Source organism: Denticeps clupeoides, chromosome 3, assembly GCF_900700375.1.
Source record: "Denticeps clupeoides chromosome 3, fDenClu1.1, whole genome shotgun sequence".
In the NCBI taxonomy this organism is placed as follows: Eukaryota; Metazoa; Chordata; class Actinopteri; order Clupeiformes; family Denticipitidae; genus Denticeps; species Denticeps clupeoides.
Window position 1 is genome coordinate 21,285,058 of NC_041709.1, and position 27,731 is coordinate 21,312,788.

General features: G+C 43.2%; 1 protein-coding gene across 11 annotated transcripts; it reads left to right on the plus strand.

Moving 5' to 3' along the window:
* On the plus strand, positions 1 to 27,656 carry grin1a (glutamate receptor, ionotropic, N-methyl D-aspartate 1a). 11 transcript variants are annotated; one of them, XM_028970917.1, is made up of 24 exons: positions 1 to 631; positions 3,864 to 3,998; positions 5,020 to 5,196; positions 5,350 to 5,370; positions 7,654 to 7,716; positions 8,498 to 8,595; positions 9,060 to 9,181; positions 10,133 to 10,307; positions 10,911 to 11,055; positions 11,327 to 11,413; positions 11,682 to 11,829; positions 12,207 to 12,334; positions 12,921 to 13,085; positions 13,753 to 13,871; positions 14,161 to 14,273; positions 14,496 to 14,644; positions 15,486 to 15,643; positions 16,479 to 16,640; positions 16,914 to 17,023; positions 17,313 to 17,458; positions 17,699 to 17,749; positions 22,124 to 22,150; positions 22,782 to 22,892; positions 25,941 to 27,656. In XM_028970917.1, the coding sequence occupies exons 1-24, from the start codon at positions 314 to 316 to the stop codon at positions 26,007 to 26,009; spliced, it is 2,997 nt and encodes a 998-aa protein (XP_028826750.1). In that variant the 5' UTR covers positions 1 to 313; the 3' UTR covers positions 26,010 to 27,656. The 11 variants fall into 11 exon arrangements, with proteins under 11 accessions (XP_028826750.1, XP_028826756.1, XP_028826754.1 ...); XM_028970920.1 differs by having other exon boundaries at positions 3 to 631; positions 11,682 to 11,817; XM_028970923.1 differs by lacking the exon at positions 17,699 to 17,749 and having other exon boundaries at positions 2 to 631.
* Positions 27,657 to 27,731: the final 75 nt, after the last annotated feature.

Below are 27,731 nucleotides of genomic sequence, written 5' to 3' on the forward strand. Positions count from 1 at the left end.
ACACACTCTGTCGTCAGAAATCGCCACAGCGCAGCCGGACGACTTCCCGACTTTCTCTCCGTTTCCCCCCGCGGCGCTTTTCACAGATGGGCGGACTAAAACGTGTCACGAAAAAAAATCCCCTCCCATTCCACGCACATGCCTCATTTGCCGCACATAACGAGCCATCCGGCACAACGCCAGCCAGCCAGCGCCGAGACCGGGACTTGCGTCGGGAGCGCGCGTGGCGCGGGCACGCGGACGCGGACGCGGCAGTCAGCACCGAGGACAGCGCAGCCCGAGAGAGAGAGAGGTGGGACCGGGAGGCGGGAGGATGCCGAGGGCGCTGAGACCTCCGCCACAAGCCCCCGCGCCGTCCGCGGGCATCTCCCACGGCCGCGCGATGCGCCTCTTCCTCCTCGCCGCGCTGCTGTCGTGCTCGTGCGCGCGCGGCCGCTGCGAGCCACGCGTGGTGAACGTCGGGGCCGTGCTGAGCCAGAAGCGCTACGAGCAGGTGTTCAAGGACGCGGTCACGCAGGCCAACCAGGTGTACGGCCGCGAGCGCTTCAAGCTGACCGCCATCTCCGTCACGCACAAGCCCAACGCCATCCAGATGGCGCTGTCCGTGTGCGAGGACCTCATCTCCAGCCAGGTGAGTGGGCGGCGATCGGAGACCCGCATTCCGTCCTCAGAAGTGGAGATCCGAGGGCGAAAACGTAAAAAAGTCAAGCAAATGTATGCGTTGGTTAATTATGACGGTATAATGCAGTGTATCACTGTCACGCACACACACATAAGGAACATGCCCCACATGCAATAAATTCATGCATGGAGAGGAAACGAAATGCATGGTTTTATTTAACCTGTTTAGCGATCCCATTGGGTTACTGTAGTGACCCGAAACATTCTCATTTCATAGGCGCCTTAAAACATCAAATAAAGGCACGTATTTTATAGCAATCTGTCGAAATGCGTTCAAGGAACTGAAAGCATTGTGGTCTGAAAGAAGGGCCTGTTTCCATACATTAGGCCACGGTTGGCAGGGCTGCCGACGGAGCGGCGAAGCCGCAGCTGCTGCCATAGGATAACGCGCAGCCCGAAAGGAGGCCAACATGGCAGCGTCTGCAGTGGATCTCCCCTCCCGCGGTGCGGGACAGCGTGCAGGGAGATGTGAGGGTCAGGTGGATGCGCTGTGCACGCCATAACATTACCACCACCGACAGAGGCATAACGCTGACTGTCACATCGCCTATCGCGGTACCTGGCGGTGGCTGGGGAATCAAGGAACTTTTCTCATTCGGATTTTAGGCAGCAAGTGAACAGTTGGTCCTGGTTTGAGTAGGAAGCAGAAAAGAAAAAAAAAAAAAAAAGGGAAATTGTGAGGATTTGAGTTACTCTGAAATGGGCCAACATGTCTTGGCCATGCAGCTGCGCCACAAAACCTCCAGAATTGCAGCTCTTGTGGGATTTTGCAGGTCTGTGGTGGTCAGGACTCACCAAAAGTGGTCCAAGGAAGGAAAACTGTCGAACTGAAGACAGGGTTTGTGGACGGCGAAGACTCAGTGATGCAGGCTTGTGTTGCGTGATCCAGTTGAGAAGGTGTCTAAACACAGAGTTCTTCAGTTCACCCTCAGAGTGCCCAGAGTGAGCATGTGAGCATTTTAATTGGACAATGGCCATGTTTTCTTGGCATCGGGATTTGCTATGGCAGGACAGTGGAAGCACTGTAGGTTCTGCTGGGAAACCATGTGGATGTTACTTTGACAAGTAGCACCTTCCTCAACGATGTTGCTGACAACACTTTATTGGATGATGCACCCTGCCATACACAGTAACACAACAGAATGTGTCCTCTGCATTTAGACCATCACCCTTCGTGAGCAGTTAGCAGCCATGAAAGGTGAAGGTGCCCGAGGAGAAGTGTGTGGGACGGTACCTTGATCAAGAGGACCTCAGTGGCACCTTGGAGGTTTAGGATTTGAACCTGAAACCCTTCGTTTAGGAGTTCACTTCTTTAGCCGCTAGGCCACCACTGCCCCGATGGGCAAGACCATGTAGATCCCAGCTCCTGTATGCATGACTCCAACTCACCTGACTTATCCAGAACAACATACAATCAGTAGTTACAGGGACAGTCCCCCTGGAGACACTCATGATGAAGTGTCATGCTCAGGGACAAAATGGTAGAAAAGTGGGGTTTAAATCTGTAACTCTGTGGTTTTCTGGTTCAGCGGTGACGGTTTTACCCACTATGTTACTACCACTCCAAACCTGGTCCTTGTATAGTTAGTCTGTGTGTGTGTGTATATATATATATATATATACACACACACACACACACACACACACACACACACACACACCAGAGTGAGCATGTGAGCATTTTAATTGGACAACAGAGCAATGTTTTCTTGGCATCGGGTCTTGCTATGGCAGGACAGTGGAAGCACTGTAGGTTCTGCTGGGAAACCATGTGGATGTTACTTTGACAAGTATATATATACATACACACACACACTTACACACACACACACACACACACACACACACACACACACACATACAGCAATACTGAACCTATACAGGTCACATTTTAAGGTTAGAGGCTTTGATTTATCTTTGTGTCTGCTGTAATCTGCTGTAGGATAGATGGCTATGGGGATTGGAAGAGAGAGAGAGAGCGAGAAAGAGGGAGAAGTGCTTCTCTCAGCACTTTCTAAATGACATCATGGCTGCTAAAAGCACTTAAACTCCAGCATTAATTTGAGTTGTTGGGATTGCGCTTTTAATGAAGAAACTCTTTGGCTGAACAGCTCCCGCGGGAGGTTTAATAGGACTGTGCAGACTCTTTGTGACTGAAAAATAGAAATAAGGTTCCCTATCAGCAGTCATGTTAGGGCAATGACTGCCTTGTAGTATGTAATGAAAGTATTCAGAGAATCAATCAGTCATTTGGTCACCAGGAATCCCCCTATGGTCGCCAAATTGAGGCATATTGAAGCGTGGACAGCACTACAGATAACTGGAATCTTCTAGGCCTGACAGAAGCAGACCCTTTTGCAAGATGGTGGCTCATTGGATCTGACTTATTTTTCCCAGCATTGCCCAGCATGCTTGATTCAATTTTGGAGGTCAGTTCAGCTTGTTCTTCAAACGTTTATCAAACGTATATACAGCGGTGGAAAAGCGAGTAAGGAAGTGGACTCATCCAGAACTGTCAAGGTGCCACAGAGGTCCCCTTGATCAAGGTACCATCCCCACATGCTGCTCCCCAGGCACCTGCCCACTACTCAGTAAGGTGATGGTTAAAAGCAGAGGACACATTTCGTTGTGTCACCGTGTGCTGTTCTGCAGTGTTTCACAATGACAAAAACAATCACTTTCACTTCACTTTCATTAGCCTGGCTCTGATTTTGAAGAACAAAAACAAAAGCGGAAGCCATCTGTTAGGAGAACCATCTCCATATCCTCCTTTGGTTTTCGGCCCAACCATATGGACATCTCCAGCACAAACCCAGTCACGCTGGCAGTTCATGTCAGCTCTCGTTAACTATCTATCTATCTATCTATCTATCTATCTATCTATCTATCTATCTATCTATCTATCTATCTATCTATCTATCTATCTATCTATCTATCTATCTATCTATCTATCTATCTATCTATCTATCTATCTATCTATCTATCTATCTATCTATCTATCTATCTGTCTGTGTGTGTGTGTGTGTGTGTATATATATATATATGTATGTATGTATATGTATGTATGTATGTATGTGTTTATCTGCATGCTTGTCGCTTTTTTTTCTGGGTTTTGAGCCATATGAACCACGTGACAGTTCTCTTTTGTTCATACGTTTGATTGAGTCATTTCCTGTTTACAGGTGTACGCCATCCTGGTGAGCCACCCACCGCAGTCCAGTGACCACCTGACCCCCACCCCGGTGTCCTACACTGCAGGCTTCTACCGCATCCCGGTGGTGGGGCTGACAACCCGCATGTCTATCTACTCTGACAAGGTGAGATGATTTGACTGGATTTTTTTATTTGTGTCTTAGAATTGGTTTGATTTTTTTTTTGGTTTAGTGACTTGCAGGTCGATTTCATTATAAGAACAATGGTGCTGATTTCACCTTTATTCACAACAGGGGGAGATGCCACTTTAATCTTAGTTGTATCTTAGGCCATGAATTTATCATTTTTCAGACAATACATCAAGGTCAATACTTAATTCATGCTATCTGGCCTTAAATGATTTTTTGTCGTATCAGTGATGGATAATAAGTGAAATTACATCCACAATTGTACAGCCTTTTTATTGGTGGAATGCATCACACTCTCACCATTCACTCACACACTCACATCTACATTTAACTTAGAGCTGCCAAAGTATGTTGTCTGCATGCAAGTATGTTGTCTGGACAGTGGGAGAAAACCGGAGAACCTGGAGGAATCCCGCACCAACCAGGGGAGAGCATCAAACTCCACACAAACGAAAGTCAGAACAGGGATTCAAATTCACAGCCTTGGCTAACACCATAGCCTCACAACCTCAGAACAACACAAATGCCCTCATAAATCTACAGTCCATAAATGTAATATGATTCATAGGACAAATTTATTGTGCATTTGCACAGTAGTCATATCTGAATATCATATTCGGCGTATGTTCTCACACGGGAGGCAATAGGACGAACACTACAGACACTTTTGTATGATTTTAACATGCTTGGCGAGGCCGTTTATTTGGGGCGTCAAGTGTAAAAGCAGTGAAGGTGAGTGCTGTGTGGTGCCTTTGTCCCATGTTCCTGCTCCTCCAGCGCAAATCCTGGCCTTGTGCTCATCCAGAGTGGGAAAATGCAGCTTTTTCTTCTTCGGCGATTCCTTCTATCTGCGCCAGGCGCTGATGGCACCGTGATGCACTGCCAGCCCTGGCTGATCAGAGGCGGAGACTTGAGGTCACCGTGTTGGCACTGCAAACCCACAGCAGTGGTGCTGAAACCGTCGATGACCTCCCGTTGTCTCCCTGCTTCGTCTCAGAGCATCCACCTCTCATTCCTGCGGACCGTGCCCCCGTACTCCCACCAGGCGCACGTGTGGTTCGACATGATGCGCGAGTTCCGCTGGAACCACATCATTCTCATCGTCAGCGATGACCACGAAGGCAGGGCCACACAGAAGAGGCTGGAGACGCTTCTGGAGGAGCGGGAGACCAAGGTGAGAAGCGCACACACCCAAACACACACATACCCAGAGTGTGTGAGCAGGAGTGTGTGTGGGCGTGCATAAATGTGTAACTATGTGTAATTCTTTCTTTTCCATTGTGTTAACACATCTCTCATCGTTTTTGTAAATGTTGCCTAACTCTAGTGTGGTTTTAATCTGACCCGAGTTTGTACATTTTTTACCCATCTCACATTGCTTTTCGCCATAGTCAGATTCTCCTGTGTCTTTCCACAACGGGAGCAAAATGGAGACTTAACCTGGGGTTCTGCAAATCATCAATGACTCCCTGAACAGGGCAAACTCACACAGTTCTTCCACAAGAGCTTTAGGGTGCCACCGGATGGACATCGTATTTCAGCGCTTTTGTGAATGAGCCATGTGAGGCTGCCGCTGATACCCATAAAGATGAAAGTGCTGCTGTAAAACTCTTCCTGCGGAACGTGACGACATGTACCTTCAGCGAGCACTGTGTGTGTGTGTGTGTGTGTGTGTGTGGGTGTCTTTAAACTTGATTAGCCTGCGTTTTGGCTCACAGGTCCTCAGGGATGAAACGGTAGAACTTCAGACATCCTCGGGGGGAGTTCCCTCATTAATTACCGTCTCGCGCTTCTGAGGGATATGTCATTAACAGCATGATCTTCTGGGGTTTGGCTTTGGACCCGGAGGGCTAGTGGAGCCGGATGGAGTCATGCTGTGCTGTTAAGAGGTCAGTTGTGTATATTGGGCAAGCAAGGGCACTCTAATCCATAGACTTCTGGAGTTTAAATTCAGCCCCGTGTTCTAATGTCTCCTCTTCAAATTTCAGATCATGTGACATCAAGTTAGCTCTGTGACAAATGGCTGTGACAAATGGCGTGCATGGCTTGATTAACAATGCTTGACAAGCATCCACTAAAAGAGATCAGAATGATTGCTATGCTATAATCCTGAAGGAACTACTGCTTTCCTACAAGGACTATAAACCTTAATACATATTAATCTACAGTACATGAAGGTGGACTTGCCTATTTAATTGTTCATGGAGAAATAGGTTATTCTCCTTCTGCGGTTTAATTCAGTGAATAGTTGAAGTGGAGCTGTCTGTGGTGCTGATCTTTGGTTGCTTACCCCTTAGTACTCAAGATGTGAGCCTCTGTCTATTCAGAAACTATATGTGATGAAATGCATGGCATGGCGGTGTGGACCTAGGCATGTTAAGCAGGTTGTGTGAAGGGGAGGATGTAATTAGACAGATCTAGGAGCATCCCAGCAGAAAGCTGTACTGAATTTTTATGCAGAATTTGCCTGCATGCCCACATCATTTATTCATATTTTTCTAAGTTGCTGCCATTTTGTGGCCCTCTGAGACTTTTGTTTAACAGAATCTCCATCAGGCAGCTGTGCTCCCTGGATCTCTTCACATTACAGAGGTCTCGATAAAATGGTTCATCCAAGCTGGCAGCATGTAGGTTCGCTGCAGCATGCAGTCATGAGAGAGGCTTTAGTTTTCCCCAGAAATGTCACATCAAGCAGCATTTTAGAATATGGTGCATTACTGCTGCATTTTAGCTGTGGTGTGTAATGTGGAGCTGTGAATAAATGAGGATGACAAAATAGTACTCTGCACAGACGTTTGTGTGTTGGATAACATTCGGATGTCATAGCGAATTAATAGAGATTATTCCAATAGCGTTCAGAACTCATACGCTGCCTTAGTTATATTAGGACTGGGTCCTTAGGATCTAGGGGTCTCACTGCTTTGTGTTAACACTACGTGGTATACTTAAGACTTTGAGCAGTGGACGTGATGAGGAATCACAATTCCTCAAATGAAAGCGATGAAAATCCATCGGACATTGTCCCACGATGACCATAACAGAGGTTAATTCTGTGATGTACACAGACGCAGTCATGATCAAGTTTTATAATGAAGACAGAAACCAGAGGATAAGAGGATGGAGGAGGCAGGATCTTATGCTCTGTGTTGCCAGATATGGCAGTTAGATAACCGGCCTAGAAAGCAATTCTTTCTTGTTTTTAGCTATATTTATTTACATAATTCCGGAGGACGCTTTTTATTACTTGCTGTTGACACTTTAATTCAGGTTCATACGGCTGTTTGTTATGGGTTGAAAATCTCTTACATCAGCCATAAAATACCTGACACTCTTACTTGATCATGACATTTAACCAAAAGTGACTGGGGCATTGTACATTGGTTTGGTTCTGAGCATTGCAACTCTTTTTTTGAATAATTTTTCAGTGTATTGTAATGTGGCAAATAAAAGGTATCGTAAGGTTTCATGTAGGGAGTCTGTGGTTGTCTTTGATGACTTTTGCAAACCCCAGAGTTAGGAATTCAAATTTTGGAGCAGGAAAGATTTGTTGGATGCTTTACTGCTCGTCATTTCAACTGTTTATAATACTCTTCTGTGTCTGCATATTTTCTCTGTGCACATTATTCATCAGAATAAAAAAAGGAACTATGAAAACCTCGACCAACTGTCCTATGACAACAAGCGAGGACCCAAGGTATATTTGCATGGTCCATGCACGCCGCCCCCCAACTTTCTAAAAGTAGCAACTAGAATCCAGCCAGAACAGTCACCGGCCAACCCACAACTGCCCTTATCTTGGAAGCACGTACTATTTTTTTCCCTCAATTTTTTGGTTATTTAGTTTTTTTTTTCTTATAATTTATATGAAGAATGGAATTTGTTTTGAACTACTTTTGATTTCGGTTTCAAGAGAAAAAAAGAACCTGCGCTCCGCTTTGATCATTTTCATTTTTTTCATTTAATGAAGGATTGCATGTCCTCAGATCCACAAGAGAAAAAAAAGAGTTTGCAAGCCTCTTCCTTTGCAGAGATCTGGTAGTGTGGGACCCAACACTTTCCCAGATACAACTTTCTCCCTTGTCGTAGCACTTCCTGATTTCAACTGTTTTTTTTTTTCGTTGGGGAAATGCGTTCCCCCCGTCACCCCTTCACCCAGTTTACATTCCGACTGCATCGGTCTTCTTCCCCCCAGCCTCTAACATGCACGTCCTTTTCTGGAGTCTTGATAACCCTCAGTTTGCATGCAACGAAAACTGCAATTTTTTCTTCCCTCAAAGCTTTTTTCTTTCTTTCTTTTTTGATTAAATCAGTTTTCTTGGATCTCTTCCCCTTTTTTCTGCCCCTCTCTCACCTCCAACTCTCCTCCAAAAGGAGACAAAAAAAAAAGAATAAAAAACAAAAGAGGTTCAGAGGTCACTTTCTTGTGAGTGGCGGGTAAGTAAAGCAGTTTGACTGATTCTGTGCCCCAATCACAGGCAGAGAAAGTTCTCCAGTTCAACCAGGAGACTAATTTAACTGCACTGCTGCTGGAAGCCAAAGAGCTGGAGGCACGGGTCATCATTCTCTCCGCCAGGTAAGGTTAACATGCTGACACTCCACTACACGTCTGTACTCATTGGTATGTTATACCTGTTAGCAAAAAAAAAAAAAAAATCACTCTTAGTTTTCATTAATACAAATGATATGAATTTAATTAATTGTCCCTTTGTTTCTGACACAAATTGCACAATTATAGTAAATCTTTGTAAAGAAATTGGTTCAGTCTGGACAAAAAATGTGCATCACTGTAGTTGAGAAATAGCATCTCATTCACCTAGTAGGTGAGTAGAGCAATTTAGCCATTTTAAAGAATAATTTAATCTAACAATGCTCTAATCAATTGGCCATGGGTTATTATTATGAAATGATTACCTTAAAAGTGTTGCAAAGCACAGTGCAGAAATCAAAAAAGCACAGTGCAGAAATCAACAAAGAACAAAGATAAAAGCAAAACCTTTGTGTCCCTGTGCTGTTTTGAACACGTGTGTCTCTCTCCAGTGAAGAGGATGCAGCTGCTGTGTATAAGGCTGCACGTTTTCTCAACATGACCGGCTCGGGCTACGTTTGGCTGGTTGGCGAGCGAGAGATGTCCGGTAAAGCCCTTAGCGAAGCGCCAGACGGTACGTACCACCTTGCATCCTGAACGCCCCTCTACAAGCCTTCAGGAGACTAAGGTGGATGCCAGGAGCACAAGCAAATTTTGGCTAACATAACTTTGTGCGTTCAGTGTTTTAGTGCTGTGGTAGAACACAAAGACCATTGTAGTTATTCAGTAACTGTGTGTTAAGCGTTTAAACGTTTAAACATTTGACATGTTTAAAGGTTTTTAAACGAACCCCAGTAGAACACACTTCAGCAATTAAGCAGGGAACGTGTGTCTGGATAGGTTTGTCATTTTTCTTTTTTTTCCTTCTAATTTGTCATTGTTACATAATACAACCCTACATATGTTTTTGGATTTTAAATGTATGTTGGGTTGTAAATAATTTAACTTGCAATTACCCTGCTTGTATGTGTATGAGATATTAATAGACTGGCTCTCATGAATTTGGAAAGGGTGTTTTACATCCCGCACCCTGATGTTTAAGTGGTAAGGGTAAGCTAACAGACCTTTCTCTGTTCTGGCTAAGGCACAAGACCTCACTTGTGGTTGGTCATAGTCACTTCCAAGCACGCAATCACAAAAACCCTTGTCCAAAGTTGTTGTGTCATCCATGTCTGTAATGGCTATGTGTATGTGGTACATGTATGGCAGATACATGTGTATATACATGCATATATATGTTTACATATATATGAAGGCATATTGTATGTATGTGTGTATAACTGAATGCTCTATATATGCATATGTATGAAATTTAAAGTTGCTGTGATACATTTCTTGAGTTTCTGGTACTTTATGTATCGATGTTGCAAGTGATAATTAATTTGGATAGATAGAAGTTCAGACGTAAAAATTTCCAGTTGTTTCTGTGTTGTGGTTTTCCTTTCACACTGAAAACTAGGGCGCCTGGGGGCATGCAAGTGGCTGCATTGGTAATTTAATTGTTTCTGTTGTGGACGCGTGTTAGGTCTGATTGGCTTACAGCTCATCAATGGGAAAAATGAGTCAGCGCACATCACCGATGCAGTGTCTGTGGTGGCCCAGTCCATTCAAGAACTATTTGAGAAGGAGAACATAACTGAGCCTCCACGGGGATGTGTGGGGAACACGAACATCTGGAAAACAGGCCCACTGTTTAAAAGGTGAGACATCTTTGTACATTTCTCCTTGATCTTTTCTACTCTTCACCTATTGATAATAATTGCAATTCAGTTGCAATTCAGTAAATAGGGACATACGGACATACAGGAGCACTGATCATGTCAGGATTGACTGCGGCTGGGCTCATCACCTGTGGCCAATCCTGACGGCACATAAAAGCCGGAGATTTCCGCCCCTTCGGAAGCTCCGGAATTTTCATGAACTTGACTTGGCAACCGTGTATGTGTTTGTATTTTGAGTTCTGGCAATCGCCACATGCCTGCGGGTTTGTTTACGTTGTCCCCCTTTTATTTCCCTTTCAGCCACCGCGTCATTGTTTATTTATATTTATTTATTGTTTATTTGTAATAAATCTTGCTTGTTATTGTTGCTTTTGGCTTGCTTACTAAAGCTTTTAACCCCATATCCCACTCATTTGTTCATTCATGCAAAGTGCTTTACAAATACAGATTGGTTGATGGTATAAGGTTCAACTGATTTTGTATAAATAATGTTTTACATATATACATTAAGAATATTTTGAGAGCTATCTAATTGTCTTTATTACCTGACAGAGGATAACTCAGGGTTCTTCGTTCTTTAAGGGTTCTGATGTCATCAAAGTACCCTGAAGGTCTTACAGGGCGCGTAGAGTTTAATGATGACGGAGACAGAAAATACGCTCATTACAGCATCCTAAACTACCAGAAGAGCCGGCTTATTCAAGTTGGAATTTACAATGGAACACAGGTGAGAGCTGAGGTCACCAATGGACTGACCTCTGGGTTACTTCTCTAAAATGGACTGTAGAATAGTTGCCAATACAACCTGCAGTTTACAACCGGTTAACAACATATCAGGTAAATCTTGGAGACTTTAAATTTAATTGAAGTCACATGTAAGTGGTATGTTCGTATTATTTTGTATTTTTTCAATTAAAAAAAATGAATTCACACTGTCTGTCAGTAATGTCTTTATTCACATGAACTTTTTGGCTAGAATTGGTTTCTTTTCCTGACAGGTGGTGATGAACAAGCAGCGGAAGATCATCTGGCCAGGTGGAGAGACAGAAAAACCTAGAGGCTTCCAGATGTCAACCAGACTTAAGGTACACGGAGCTAAGACCTTGAAAGCTCAGCAATAATGTGGCTGGACTTTTCTCAACAGAATTCCAATGACAAATGTAGATTTTAATTTTTCACTGATATTTAAATAGCTAGATAATAATCATTTGATCCAAATATTCCTGCAAATTTGAAATTAAAACATCAATTTACTAATCCTATTAGTCTCTGATCATGTAAAAATTTAAAAGTGCCTTCTTTACAGTGATCCAGCACCTTTTCTTCTCTCTCCCTCTTTTTGGTGGTACGTAGATTGTTACTATTCACCAGGAGCCGTTTGTGTACGTGAAACCTACTCTACTGGATGGCACGTGTAAGGAAGAGTTGACACCTAATGGAGTCCCAATTAAAAAGGTGATCTGCACTGGGCCCAATGAGACCATCCCAGGTAACATCACAGGGACGTGTGCCATGCTTCTGTAGTTTTCTACCAGCCAGCTGGAATGCATACATATATATGCAGTAGGTATCTATATATGTATGCAGCTACATGTGCCTTACGCTGAGTGTGTGTCGTAGTGTTTGCTTTCAGTGTGTGTATGTGTGTGTGTTTGTGTGAACGCTCTTTGCAGCCTTAGTGCTCATTTGCTTTGCTATGTTTGTAGTGCAACATAGAGTATAGTACAGAATAAGCAGTGTGTGTGTGAGTGAGGGAGAGATGTGTACGTGGGATTGGTTGTGTGTGTGCATGTGTGTGTGTGAGAGAGAGAGAGAGAGATTAAAATTCCATTTTTACCAGATGTGATTTTCAGATGTAAACTTCTGATTGAATTACAGGACGCCCAGTAGTCCCTCAGTGTTGTTATGGGTTCTGTGTCGATCTCCTGATAAAACTGGCAATGACTATGAACTTCACCTATGAGGTACATCTTGTGGCAGATGGGAAATTTGGAACTCAGGAGCGGGTGAGTTGCCATGTGGGGAAAATCCTTGCACCTCACTGCACTATTTAACTATTGGATGTAAATGAAATGAAATTCCTTTGGTTGACCTTCATAACCTTTCTGAGAAATACTAATGATGAAATTTTAATGTTATATACATTTTTAAAATTAATTCCTCTTTATAGCAACCATGAAGGAATTTCCTCACTCGATTTAGCAATATGAACTGTTATGAGCACTAACTGTCCCTTCTAAATGCTAATAATCACTAACTAGCTCACAGCCTGCTGGTTTGAAGCACACCCACGACCTTGAGAGGAGTTTAAGCATGAAGTGTTTAAACCCTGACAACCAGGAAATGGGTAATGGAGGCACTGTGGTGTTAATGGGCGACGATCATGGTGTGATGTGAGGTGAAAGGCATGGTCAGAGTGCATGCAGGCACATCCAGTCAGTTTTTTTAATGCTTGAAAAGGAATCCTGAACCACTTGACTTGTTGTGAGAAGTATGTGCAGAGTAACAGCTCTACCTCCATCGCACAGTAGCGATTCAGCACCGCGGCTTCCTTCATAATGTGTTCCTCTCCCCTCTCTTCCTTGGCCTCAGGTGAACAACAGTAACAAGAAGGAGTGGAACGGTATGATGGGTGAACTCCTGGGGGGGCTGGCAGACATGATTGTTGCTCCACTTACCATAAACAACGAACGAGCCCAGTACATAGAGTTCTCAAAGCCCTTTAAATATCAAGGCCTGACCATCCTGGTGAAAAAGGTCGGTTCCCTTCTTTTTCATTAACAGCTTACAGCATTTGAAGGTTCTCTTTTAAATCTAAAACTCACTACAGATCATTAAGCAACACTTTATAGCAACGCACAGAGGACAGTTCAAGTTTCTGCAGTGTAGTGGTTACACGCGAAAGGTCCTCTGTTCGATACCGGCCAGAAATGGGCAGTGGTGGCCTAGTGGTTAAGGGAGTGGTCTCGTAATCGAAAGATTGTGGGTTCAAATCCTGAACCCCTGGATCAAGGTACGGTCCCCACACACTACTCCATTTCATGGCTGCCCACTGCTCACCAAGGGGGATGGTTAAATGCAGAGGACACATTTTGTTGTCATAAAAAGAGACTAACTTCCTGTAATAAGATGTTAATACTCATCACTGCATTAATATTGTGAAGATTTAATTATAAAGAGTTGTTTAAGGGTACATACATCATAGTGCCATATCTATTTCAATTTGTAGGTTGTATATAATATTTGGAAAGAAAAAGATTAGAATTTAGAGCCTGGACAGCAATCTCTACAAGACTTAGATATGTGTTGCATGTGTTATTGTGGGTGGACATGGACTATCTGTGTGTATGGTATGGTTTGAGTACATGTCATTTTGTTGATTGTGATTTGGGCATGTCCTGACTATGTGTGCTGTGTGTTACAGGAAATCCCGCGTAGTACACTCGACTCGTTCATGCAACCGTTTCAAAGTACGTTGTGGCTGTTGGTGGGTCTATCGGTGCATGTGGTGGCAGTGATGCTTTACCTACTAGACCGGTTCAGGTACAAAGAGAGTGTCTGTGTGATTCTTTCTCATTGTGTGTTATTCAGAGAGAATTTAAATGTATTCCTGGAGGGGAATTGACCGTGTGTCATTGTCTCTGTCACTTTGTCAATGGGGACACTGTGAGACCATTCACTACTCTGTTTGTCTTTCTTTGTCTGTCTCTTTTCAGCTCCCATCATTCGTGTTTCTCCTGCCTCTTTTGTTAAGATTGTGAAAGTTCGGTGCCTTTTTTGGCAGGGGTTCTTGTTTCCACATTCTCATAGTGTTGCCTGGTTCTCTTTCCAGCCCGTTTGGAAGGTTTAAAGTGAACAGCGAAGAAGAAGAAGAAGATGCCCTCACCCTGTCCTCAGCAATGTGGTTCTCATGGGGAGTACTGCTGAACTCTGGGATTGGAGAAGGTACAGAGACCCACAACTACATCACTGTAATACAAATCTGGAGAATATACTCCTGTTTGACAATTTTTCAAAGAAAATACACACTGGCATTTGGAGTGGTGGTGCTCATTTGCATTTGCCTTCATTTGTCTGTCTGAACTGCGTGTATGTTTACGTGTGTGTTTGTGTGAATTTCTGTATGTTTGTATGTGTGTCTGCGTGCTGCTTGCTCTGTTTGAACAGGCGCCCCGCGTAGTTTTTCAGCAAGGATTCTGGGCATGGTGTGGGCAGGCTTCGCTATGATTATAGTGGCATCGTACACTGCCAACTTAGCTGCCTTCCTGGTGCTGGATCGGCCTGAGGAGCGCATCACTGGCATCAACGACCCACGGGTGTGTCTTATAAAAGAAACATCACACTTACAGAGTTGCTTTTTGTGCTTTGAAGAAAACTGTCCCTAACATGCATTCCTTCATTTTCTGTGAAAGACGGCAAACAATTATGCAGTTTGGTTGTGCATTGTTTTAATTATTTATGCTTGTGGTAATTAATAACAGATACATAAGTAGCGTGTACCTCTAGCAGCTTGTACCTCAAGGTCAGATTTGATGTTTGTCATCATCTCAAATTGTGTTTTACTCCAGTGTACAGAGTGCAAAAAGGTGGGAGGTTTGTATAAATTAGGTCTTGTGGGGGGGGTGGACATTTAAATGACACAAGGTGCTATTCCCGTATTTTCGTGTCCATGCACATCTATTCTTTGTGCAACACGCAAAGTCAGTGCAGGAATAAGCAGTATGAATTAACCACCACAGTCGCGAACATTGTCTAAGGGTTTAAATCCACCTCCGAGCACTAATGCGATGTGGAGTCACGAGGGCTTATTTTATTGCTGCATAGATGGAACAAAATCGCCCTCGACCCCCAGAAGTGGAACATCTGTGGTTTTAAACAAGAAGACGTTAAAGGTCAATAAAGGGATGGGACAATTTTTTTTTTATTTCACCCCGTTTGTATATGCATAAATGTTTTTTACCAGGTATCCTGCAACACGTCTTCCCAGTCAAGCCACCATGCATATTTATCTACAACGTAGCGTTAACGTGTTCCTTCCCAAAAGGGCTCATGATTTAGGATGTGAGACATTCGAACTACGCTCCCAGGGATTTAAGATAGGAGAAAACATGAAAGTCCATTTTGAAGCCGTGTGTTTGTTTTCCTTTGAAAACACAGTTGAGGAACCCATCAGACAAGTTCATCTACGCCACAGTGAAGCAGAGTTCGGTGGACATCTACTTCCGCCGGCAGGTGGAACTCAGCACCATGTACCGGCACATGGAGAAACACAACTATGAGAGTGCCGCTGAGGCCATCCAGGCTGTTCGGGACAAGTGAGTCGCTGATGGTTTCAGCGAAAAGCGTCTGGCCATCAGTCCAAAGGTCCCTAGGCTTTGACCATAAGAAGAGACGTCTCAGTCATGTTAACGTCTCAGTCATGTTAACCTTGATAATGTTGGCCGGAGAGCCTTCCTCGGGTTTAACAAGACGAATAGAAACTTATTTTCCTGGTGCTGAATAACACTGAAGACATGGGGCTTGTAGTTTAGCAAACTGCAATGCGCAGAGGACAGGGGTTCTTGTACGAGAAGAAGGGGAAGAAGACAAGGAAGGGGAGGGAATGGGATTCATTGTTGACTGGGTGAATGCATGTCTTCTTTGTGAATAACACACATAAAAGAGCCGAGATTGCCCTTTTTTTTTAAGTGGACCTGTCAATTAGTTCATATCCAGAAGACATGAGCAAACAGGCATTAGGACATGACCAAGTCTTATTTACCGCCAGGAAAATACGGCCCAGTGAAGTGAGGGCGAGCTAAGCAGAGAATGAATGAGTGTGAGCGAAACAGAGTGAGAGTGAAACGAGAAAATCCAATGGGGGACAATGTGTCACTGTTGCCGTGCCAGACCATTGTCCAGTATTGGATTTTTCTACCCAATTCATGTAATTGTCACAGCCGACAGAGAAAAATAATGAGTGAACACACACACACACACACAGTCGCAGGCGGAACAGAAAGCCAGGGTGTGGTGCCAGGGTGGGAGGGGTAATCCTCAAGGCCGTAAGTGTTTTTTTTTTTTAAGTTATTTTCTTTTTCTGTTTCTCACTGTACTGTTGCATCGTAACTCGCCCTCCTCCCCCGTCCCCTGCCCCCTGCCCCCCCACAGCAAGCTGCATGCCTTCATCTGGGACTCTGCGGTGCTGGAATTTGAAGCTTCGCAGAAGTGCGACCTTGTGACCACGGGAGAGCTGTTTTTCCGTTCGGGGTTTGGCATAGGCATGCGCAAGGACAGCCCCTGGAAACAGAATGTGTCCCTGGCCATTCTCAGGTCTGTCCCAGCCGAAGCTGCACTACCAGTCCTACAATTCTGATTCTTTTTCCTTTCTTTCTTACTTCCCATCCAGCATTCGGTTCGAGCTGTCACCCATCATATCTCTGTGTATATTTCTCTCTTTTCCACCCTTATTTGTGTGTGCGTGTCACTCTGTCTGGGTGTTCAGTGTCTTCTGTGAAAGTGAATCGCTGCTCATAACGTCTGCATTTTACGAACCTGAAGTAACTTCTACCTTTTTCATAACCCACACCCCCCTACCCCCTGCAGTTCCCATGAAAATGGCTTCATGGAAGACTTAGATAAAACCTGGGTGAGATACCAGGAGTGTGACTCTCGAAGCAATGCCCCAGCCACACTCACCTTTGAGAATATGGCAGGTATGGCCTTTTCTGGCTAGAAATCTCTTAAGAGATTGGACAAAAACTGCAGTGGTAAGGTACTGTAGCCTTTTTTTGTCCAATTCCCTTTTCTTATATATGTACAGTGTGTCCAATGTAGTACTCTTTTCGCTCTGAATACGGAGGTTTTTTTTTCTGGTGGTAACAATCAGGATGCAGTTGGTGCAAACCGCAAATGGCAAATGGACGGATTCCCAAGTGTGTTTACATGTCTTGGAGACTGTGTGTGGGTATGAAGGTCACATCTTCAGCTCTCTCTCACTCACAGGAGTTTTCATGCTGGTGGCTGGTGGCATTGCGGCTGGGATCTTCCTCATCTTCATTGAGATCGCTTACAAGCGCCACAAGGATGCCCGCAGGAAGCAGATGCAGCTGGCCTTTGCGGCTGTTAACGTGTGGAGGAAGAACCTGCAGGTAAGGCCCTCTTCCTCGTGCAGCACTGGCGATGTCCTTCTTTGCCAGCAGACCCTCTTCTCTCTTTAGCCCTGTGGCTAAAGGCCACTCACCTAACCTGCAGTACCCTTCCGAAAGCGTGCTGCCGAAGGCCCATGCCCACTGCCCACCAGGGTTAGGCTGCGTGTGAGTCCACATGGGATCATTCCAGATAGAGCTCTGTAGGTCAATGTGAGTCCTGTCTCTTGTCTGTGCCTACAGGACAGTAAAGAAGCTTCTGGAAGTCAAGTTGCAGCCGTGACCCCGTCTTTAGTACGTAAATTAGTAGCAGACGCATCTTTTTACCATGTCACCCACGTTAAGTAGAGCTGAAAAAAATCAAATAAATGCAGTTCAAAATGCAGTGTACATCATAAGCAGAATTACATCTCAGATCCATGGCAGTTCATGGTATTGCTTCCACTCTGAAGTATTACATGAAAGACCCATATTATTTTTGTACAATTTTTCAGAACAGGTTTTCAGGAAGGTAGCCAGTCTTTTTCACGAAGGGCTTATTTATGAATGAGTTCTCTTACCTCATAATATCTTCGTGATTTGCTTGAGATGACAGAAACAGATCTGTTGTTTTATGTTGCTCTTGTCGTGTTAGACCAATTAACTTCAAAGTGGACATCCATTGCTATATGTAAATATGACAAGTTTACATTTCTATACTCAAAAAATACAGAAGTGTCGGGAAACTTAATTTTAAGGTGTTCTTGCCATAGAGAGCCATAACATATCAGACTCGCCTTACAAAGGCTCATTGTCATCTTCTTTAGGCTTCACTTTTTAGGGGTCACTACAGCAGATCAACCAGTCTGGTTATCTGTATAAATGATCTGGCAAGTTTTCTGGACTCCCTTCCTGATGCAACCCTCCCCATTTATCCAGGTTTGGGACTGGCTTGTGAAAATACACTGACACTTGCATCCCCAGTGGCTGGGTTCACCTTACAAGTAAACTGAATGATTTGCAGAATTTTCTGCCACACAGTTGGTTTGTTTGCTTGGTTGTTGCAAAAGGCATGAACAAAATGAAAATTGCTGTTTTTGAACGTATTCACTGATATGCCTGCGACTACAGAGAATCATGTCTAATACAGAGAAAACACAGAGAATCAAGAAAACATTATTTGTTTTTTGGAAAGGTGACATACAATTGCTTTCTTATCCGCATCACCTTTTTTTGAAAGTCTAGATTGTTGGGTTCTTAAAGGTCCCCTATTATGCTTTTTTTGCTTTTATATTGGTCTTAGTGGTCCACTAATATTGTATCTGAAGCCTCTTTCTGTAAGCCAAGACATGACATTTCCCCAGAACATGCTGTTTCTGTGCCTGTTGTTTTAAATGCAAATGAGGAGAGGGGCCTATAGAAGTGAGCGGGCATTTGCAGAAATAAAGTCATCAACAACATTCACCAACCACAATGTTTGGCGCACACAGGAAGTCGTATCTGCATTTTTCCAGAAGAAAAAAGAACCCACTGGTTCTTCAGAGTCTTGCGTGACGGAACTAATAAAATACATTTGTGCTCATTTTTACTTCCAATTACCAAGCAACTGCAATGCTTCACATATTTTCAAGCCATGACGGTCGGTGGAGCTAACTTTTTAGGGGAGGGGTGTGAAATTATCAGGCCGAAAATAGCATGAGAAGCAGGAGGTAACCTTTTCCCTTATGATGACATAAGGGGACAAATCTCAGATCCGACCGTCTAAGCTGCTGCCCTCTGAGCATTGAAGCAGAATGGCCAAAACAATCTTTACACATCACCATTACTAGCCTCTGCTAGGGGGACTCTTATTAATGTTAATTTTAATAATAAGGGACCTTTAATGGAAATAATAATTCCTCTTTATTGTAATTTTGGCCTTACAGCATTGTTCAGTACTAATGTTGTGTTTTTTGTCAATGGATGTGATTTCTGTCCATTATAAATTTGCATTAGCCTCCTGTTATTGCATAACGTCCCATCTTGAACAAGACTGGTTGCCTGTCATTTAAATATCATTCACATAAATATTCAGTAATCTAATTAATCTAATTGTATGTTTATTAGTAATATATGACTATCAACTATACTACTTTAGTGTGTATGCTGAATTTAATTCTTCATACAGTTTAGAAATTAAATAGAAAAAAAAATAGCAAGTAAATCGACGGCTTAATAAATCTTTTAAAAATTGCACCTTGCACAACTAGCGTGCCAGCCAGCCCTTGCTTTTCTGCCCCCATCCCCATGTCTCCATATGGGAAGAATTGGAGGCACCAGCCCCCAAGCCCTTCCCTCTCTTAGTGCACTTCTTAACTACATCAGCTGGGGGGACATGTAGTGGCCACCACCAGACTGTGATCATGTGGGCAATAGAGCTCCGCCGCCCACTGTCCTTTTTGCACACTCTGACAAAAGGCTCCCCTGCTGCCACTGTTGAAAAAGCAGCATGGCAGAGGGAAGGTAAGATCACAGTCTCTCATCTGCTTCCCCCACACTGGTGTCTCCTGAACCAGTCTCAGATACTTCCACAATGTGCCTTGCGTGTCTCTTTTTTGTGTGTCTCTATGTCTATTTTCGTATGTAAACAATTCACAGGAGATGCATGCAGATTGCTGCAAAGAGAGAAAGAAAAATGTTCGCAAACTGCTGACCTGTGCAATGTCATTCAAGCAGTTTTTAAATGTAATGAGAATATTATAAATGAAAAGCAATGTTTAGTGTAAACACCAAGATTTGTGGATATGTTGGATGATAGCAAGCCACGTCACTTCAGATCAATAGTTTGTGATAGCTCTTACTATCTTTGCAGAGAAAAAGCTATATATTTGCCTCTATGTCAGTGAGTCTTTATATATATATGTGTGTGTGTGTGTGTGTGTGTGTGTGTGTGTGTGTGGTGTGTGTAAGTGTATATTTGTGTATACCAGTCATATATCTGGTTGTTAGATGAGGTGCACTTCTGAATAAACAATAGCCTCATGTAGCCATTGGAGCACTTTGGCAGTGTAGTGTTTACCTCTTACAGTATAATTGTGTTCATTCTGAAGTGTGCTTCTTCTTATTATTATTATTTTTTTATGAATTTGATGTGATTTCTAAAGGGTCTCCAAAGCTATTTAGCATTTTTTTTACAAAGATGCCATGTGCACCTTCGGTTTCACAATGGTTACATTGTGTGAAGATTTTGTATTACCCAAAATAGTGCGTATTATGGACCCCTTCAAGAAGGTGCTACGAAAATGTCAAGATGTGTCTTGAAGGCCTCATCCAATTTTTCCAAATTTGAGCTTCCTGTATTTCTTACTTCCTTAGGAAGTTGATCATTGGTATTTGGCTAACCACCAAATCCCTGTCAGTGCAATCAACCACATAATGCTTGTTCTTTCTTCATATGCATTTTATTGTTTATTGTGCAGTTGAAGTTAAATATTTTTTGTGCTAAGGAAGTTTGAACAAATGGAACATGATTAATTTAGAGATTTGGATAGTCCAGCTTTTGAGGCAGAGCTGACTGTGCTGACACAGCAACCATCAATTGGTCATAAAAACACAAAAATCATACAGTGTAACGCTAGCTCCAATCTATGTAGCCTTGACATATGATAGTGTGTACACATCTCATTGAATAAATTAATTTAATTAATTGAATAAAGAAATTTAGTTTACATGCTTGAACCCTATGGATAGAGTACTTTTTACCACAATGCCCTCAGAAAGAAAAATCCACAGCTCTTTCTCATCTACTGCATTTTCAAATGTTTCATTCTTCTTTAATTCCTCTCTTTTTAATATTTCTTATAACATCATGAGTTGATTTTCTACTCCATGACTCATGAGGGCAGTAGAGTGCAGTACCATCCCATCTACTGCTGCATTCAGCTGAATATTTGATATCATTTACCACAGACTTTGCTTTGCCCAATACCTCTAGCTGCAGCTCACAACATTCCCTTCCACAAGGCCAGAGAGATGAAAAGGTTCATGAAATCAGGTTGATCTGATCACATGACCTGAAGTATGGGTCCAGGCCTGGCCTGGGTCAAAGCCCACCATTTGTTCTGCTCTTCCTTTAAACCACCCCCTTTACTGCATGTGTCAGCTGAAATTCACACCGCACAGCCAAGACGATGTTATAGATCACGTGCTAGTTTAGCCCAGTTAAGGCCTTTTCAACCCCTACCTATACCCAGTCACATATAGACGGCAACTCAGAATTTTCTCAAACGCTTTGCACAGATTCTCCATAATTCTCCAATTTATTTGCTTTATATGCACTGTCTGTACACAGTATGACTTAACCAATGGCATTCCAGGGATTAAGTAGCGCCCTGCTGCATGTGTGATGTGAATTTCCATTATACCCAGATCGTGGGTATAATGTTTAAAGGGGGTTTTAACCTTCTTGATATTAAACTGTTTATTTGTCTTGTAATTATGCATTCTTACTGCTTCCCCATGCTGTGCTAGATATGCTATTTATAAGTACTGCTTGGCTTTTGATGTTGTAACTCCTGCAGCAAATAGCTGTTCCTTTTTATTTCCTGTTCTTTTGTGCACTTGACATTTGCTTATGGATCTTAAAGTATAATGATCTTATAGCAAAGAAGATGAATATTCATTTATTTTTCTTTTTCCCCCCCAATGCAGCCCTCTTCCTCTCTAGAGACACAGGATGTAAGAATACCTTAATATGAGCTTTTTTTTTTGCACACTAACACACCCAGTCTTGGTCGGTTCCCCTCGTTCTGTATCAAGAGGTCTGAGAGTAGCCGTGGGGCATTTTGACGTCAGAGGGAGGGGGTAGGAGCCAGACTTCCTTGGAATTCGTGTTAACAATGATTAATTCGAACATTAGTCTGAGCTGTCAGTGGGGGAGTGACTTCAGTGACAGGTTTTAGGTCCCGTTGCTGATTTATTGTAGCACTTAGACTTATTAGTTTTTTGCAGCTATGGAAGATGCTGTACTCTCCGTGTGATAAGAGAGAACAGATCAGAAATTTGTGAAGATGCAGAGGGATGGCAAGATATTTGTGATGAGAGGATTGTCAGTCACAGAAAGCTTTTTGGTGCAAATACAGACTTCCATAAAACCACCCTCTACTTGTGTAAGCTTGTCTACCAGTTGCCATTAGATCTGCTTTATATTGCAGTTCTAACGTAGCATAAAGTCATCAGAACACTTTACCCACTCCATTCATGAAAGAGAGTTAAGACTTATGAGTTTGCGTGTTGGCTAGAGGGTGGAGAAGTGATGGTGTGGCGAGCCCCAGAATATGAATAATTGTTCTACATATATTTATTTTAGGATAGGAAAAGTACTAGAGCAGAGCCCGGCCCCAAAAAGAAAGCCTCTTTTAGGTCCATCAGTACCTCCCTGGCCTCCAGCATCAAGAGACGTAGGTCCTCCAAAGATACGGTAAGAAGAAGACCAAACCCCACCTTCCCGTTTACTTCCCTCTAACTCTCTATTCCTCCTTCTGTCTCTGTTCTCTCTCCTGTATCTGTATCTCTCTCTCTCTCTTTTTCTGTCCTTCTTTTTTGCCATCCCATGTTTTTTTTTTAAATGGAGAGAGAGTCCCACCACTCTCCACTTGCATGGCGAGTGCAGCCATGTCCACCTGTCTGTCATTCCGCCATCGGTCCGCCATCCAGACGCCGGTAAAGATCAGGCAAGCAACAGGGTTAGGTTCTCAGGACTCAGGAGGCTGCGATTGGGGCAACGGTTCGGACGTGAACGTAGCTCATTTATACCAGTACATATTATAATACGATTTTTCTGAGGAAGGGGCAGCCGGGGTCGATGCCTCAGCTGTCTGAGCTGCTTCACTTTCTGGTGCTAACCCGATGTATTAGTGATGTTGATTTGGTGTTTTGGTTGTTGTTTTTGTTGGTATTGTGTATGTGTGTGTATTTGTGTGTATTTCCTTTACACCTGCTTGGTTATCGTAAATGTTCAATTAGTTTTATTTCTCCTTACAACATGACTTATTTTGCTTGTGTGATGGTTGTCTGGAAACGCATGTATTAGTGTTGTGGTATTGGTCGTCAGTTTTAAAGTTCTGTCCAAAAGAAGACCCACAGGCCTGTGAAACTAACCTCATTACTTCAACAGCCTGTCACCTTCAGCAACCGGCTCGTCACCGTTTCCCTCACACCACTGACCTGGATTCAGAGTTTGTTGGTCCGGCTTGAATTGCCCGTGACCCCTCCAAAATCTCACATTCTTTGAATTACATATAAAGAAATTTCCATTTTGTAGACCTTTGTAGGAACATTCTCGACTCTCTCAGCCAGTTCAGAGTTCTGCCTGTTTCCTGGTGGTAGAGCTTTCTATGTGACATCAGCTCCCTCTTAATGTGTTACCATGGAGACTGGCTTCTTTGTCCCATATATCCGACCCTGGAGCCTGTTCTGCCGCAACACAAGAGGATTGTGGAACCTGTGTTTGAGTTTGATTCTCTAAAAGCACATTATATTACAGGTAAAACAATATCAAGACCAAGCCCATTACCAAAACTCAGACAATGGATGACTTCTCAAAGGCGAAATGATATATTTTGTTTAATTCGTCTTTTTGATCCCCAACATTGCAGAGGTTCATAATGTATACATTTATTATATAAAATTTATTTTTGTGTCCTGTTTTACATTTTTTTCTTAAGATTTTCCATGAGTTTTTGTGTGTGGATATGCAACACAACCCTCCAGGTGATGTATACGCATATGCAAATAGTTATGGTAGGGGCGGAGCAACTTAATCAAACAAGCTACTGTGAGAGGAAGGAACCAAACCAGGTGATGACTCTATATGAATTTCAGCCATCCCTAGTTAACACATCATTTTCCTTTGATATCAATGTTGTTGTTTTTTTTATATAAATGGATTTCTATGGATCTCTGAGTGTCAATGTCCCTCCTACATGCCACACAGCTTCTCTCTCCCTCTGAGTGCATGCTGATCTCTGTGTCCGGGGCGTGGTGGTCTGGTCAGGAACAGCAGTGGTAGCAACCCTTCGTTGTAGTGACAGTGACCTGTCTGGTTTCTTTTTGCTGACCCACTGTCTCAGCAGGGGACAGTGTAGGCTGTGATTGGGAATGCTGACAGTGAGCCTCTCCAGACATGAACAAGCACTTTTATTGACAGCGGTACCGAAAGCATTCAGACGGTGATGATGCAATGCTGCAGGTCTGAGGAAACAGGCTTGTGAACACCAGCCAATGCTAGCAATGCTGAAGAAAAAAAAAAACATGCACACATATGTGTGTGTGTGTGTGTGTGTGTGTTTGTTCTTTCTGGCAGCATGGGGCTGGTGTTGCACTGTGGACTCTCAGGGTGTAGCTGCTGCATCACCTCAAATGTGAACAAGTGTCAGCTTGTGTGTGGGCTATAGTAATACACTCCATTATGCAAACCACTGCAGATGGAAAAAGGCTGATAACACTATCCGCTTTATAAAAAAAAAAAAAACTTCAGTAGAAACTGAATCTTGTATTTTTGTGAAGAAATTAAGTAGCTTTGCTTCCTAGAACTAATATTGACCAAATATTACAGAATACTGACACCATTATGCTTTCATTAAATGTTTCTAGCATGATATTTAAAACGTATGTAGTAAGTATAAAATACGCATTTAGATACTTTCATTTAGATTTCCGTGCTAGAAACATGCAGGAGTGCCGAGGCTGGCACCTACATGCAATTTCACTAAAATCAGTCTTTGAGCAGCTTCACAAAAAAAACACTGTTGTGATAAAGTGCTTCAGTGTTGTACCACTTTTACAACAGACAAGGAATCAGCCAAATGCGGTGTCTGCCCGGAGAATGGCTGTGGCACTAGAAGCATGATCCTTTCTCTTGTAAAGGTGGTAATGGCCACCGCGCTGTAAGGTGTGTGGTGGTGGCGCTTTTTGTGCAGGAACAGCGTGTGGCGGACGTGGAGGTAAAAACCCGCTACTGCATGAAATCCAGCTTTGCCAGCGTGAATTTAGACGTCTGAAAAGGCTGCGCGGGAAATGAATGCCGGGACTCCCATTTGTAAAGCAGTTGCAAACCCCTTTTGTGCAGAAAAGTTGTCCTTTTCTGAACAACTGGGGGGTGGGGGGTGAACATATGAAGAGGAGGAAAGATCGAATCTGCTTTGCGAAATGGGTTCCTCATCCGTGTTCCCGTGGCAAATTTTAACCCCCCTCAGGTAGTGGTGCCCACTGCTCTGGAACAGGAAACTTGGTTCTATTAAGTGCAATTGCTCAGGGCAGACACTTCGGCTCATGAATACATTTTTATTCAATGCTGCACTGTTACTGTGCGGTACGACTCAGAAGGATGCTGCCTTTGGTGGGGTTAACAGGCATGTTGGCAGCTGAGGGAAGGTCACTCCCGGCAGACATTCTGACGGTGTGTGTGTGTGTGTGTGTGTGTGTGTGTGTGTGTGTGTGTGTGTGTGTGTGTGCCTTTTCTTTGCAGCAATATCCGCCCACAGACATCACCGGCCAGCTCAACCTGTCCGACCCGTCAGTGAGCACGGTGGTGTAAAGGCCGAGAGGCGGAGAGAGGGAGAGGAGCGCAGGAGAGAGGAAGGGGGAGACGCAGACTGGGAGGAGAAGACATGGGTCTTTCCTGGACGTTGCGTTTGGACCTGAACTTTACTCGTCTACCAACTGCATGTATTTACAGAGGAGGTGTGGAGAGATCAGGATGAACCTGAAGACTGTCATAACCAGGCTTTAAATTGCACTGTTCGCTTGCACACACACACACACCCACCCACACAAAGGCCATCCCTGAACTCACTGAGTAGGTATTAGCACATTTTAACATTTAATTTTTAAGGCACAGACTAATAGGTTATGTATGCAGCCAGTTATAAACTGTCCACATTCTACCCATATGGTAGAAAACAATACGTAATACTTCAGTTACTGGATGTGTTTGGTTAGGTGTGTAGTAATGCTGTTTACTGGTGATTCTTTCACTTTTAACAATTTGCTTTATATTGGGTGGCTGGGTGAATGCTAACTTCTATTTTTTTTTTTTTTTATGTAAACTGTATATCAGTAATGCCAAAAAGCAATGCATGCAAACACTCTTCCATGGGTCAAAATAATGGAATCTAGTGCTTTCTCTGTTTATAAGATATTATTAGTTTCATAGCACGCTGCTGAACGTGCCGTGCTTATTCCATCCTGATGTACACTCCACGCACTCACTTCCCTTGAGACTGACCTGTCTACCGCGAGCAATGCCCTGCGCACACAAGCACACCTCTACCTGATCAGACGTGTGTGGTGCGGCTTCTCCTCTCTCTCTTTCTCTGCGACTTTCATCAGTCTTTCTCACCTTCAGTCGTTTGAGGGGTGCATCAAAGGGCCAGGTTTTTCTATCCAACCAGCACTCGGTCCTCCATGCCAAACTCTCACTGACCCAGGGGACTTTGGCATGGACTTAACCAAGTGGAGATTGCAACGTTGGGTGACTTTTCCCCCCCCCAACTTATTTTGGTTGGATCCAAAAACAGGCCGTTTCCCGGGGTCTGGGGCTGAGAAACTCTACAGCATCGTTCGCGTGTGGCAAGACGCACTTTAAAATGAGGGCTTTCCTAAGTCATTCTGACAACGCGCATATTCATTTTATGCAATCAGAAATGCATGTCAGCAGGAGGGTATGCGAAATGCTTCTGAACTGTGCGTCCAGGTCATATTATACCTGTTTTTATACCTAATATTAAAATCTTGGTCCAAGTCTGTAATTACTACATTCCTTGGTCTGGTGTATTGGAAACAGTTGGTTTTTATTGGACAAATGTTTCAGTTATTGTCAAATGTGATTTCTGGAAATGAATGTTTTGGCCATCTTCTCACATGGACTTGCATGTGTGCTTGTGAGATTGGTTTGCTTATGGCTGTAATGAATCTGCCCTTAGACACACACACACACACATGCACACACTTTAAAACACTCTTCTTATTATACATAATGTTACTGGTTCCTAGAAAACAAACCCTGACATAATCTGTTTTAATCACACACTCACATACACAGAAAGCTGTTTGTTTTCCTGGTTCATTTCCAATTTAATTGTTCTTGATTATAGCTTGGGTATCAATACATTTGTAAAAAATATTAATGTAAATAATATGTATTTATAAAATGCATTAAAAAAAGCTATGTACCTCAACTGAATCAAACTGTTCAAGTCAGCTATGTTATGGGATTTGGACGTTTTGTCCGTGCACTTATTTAATCTACAAAATCATT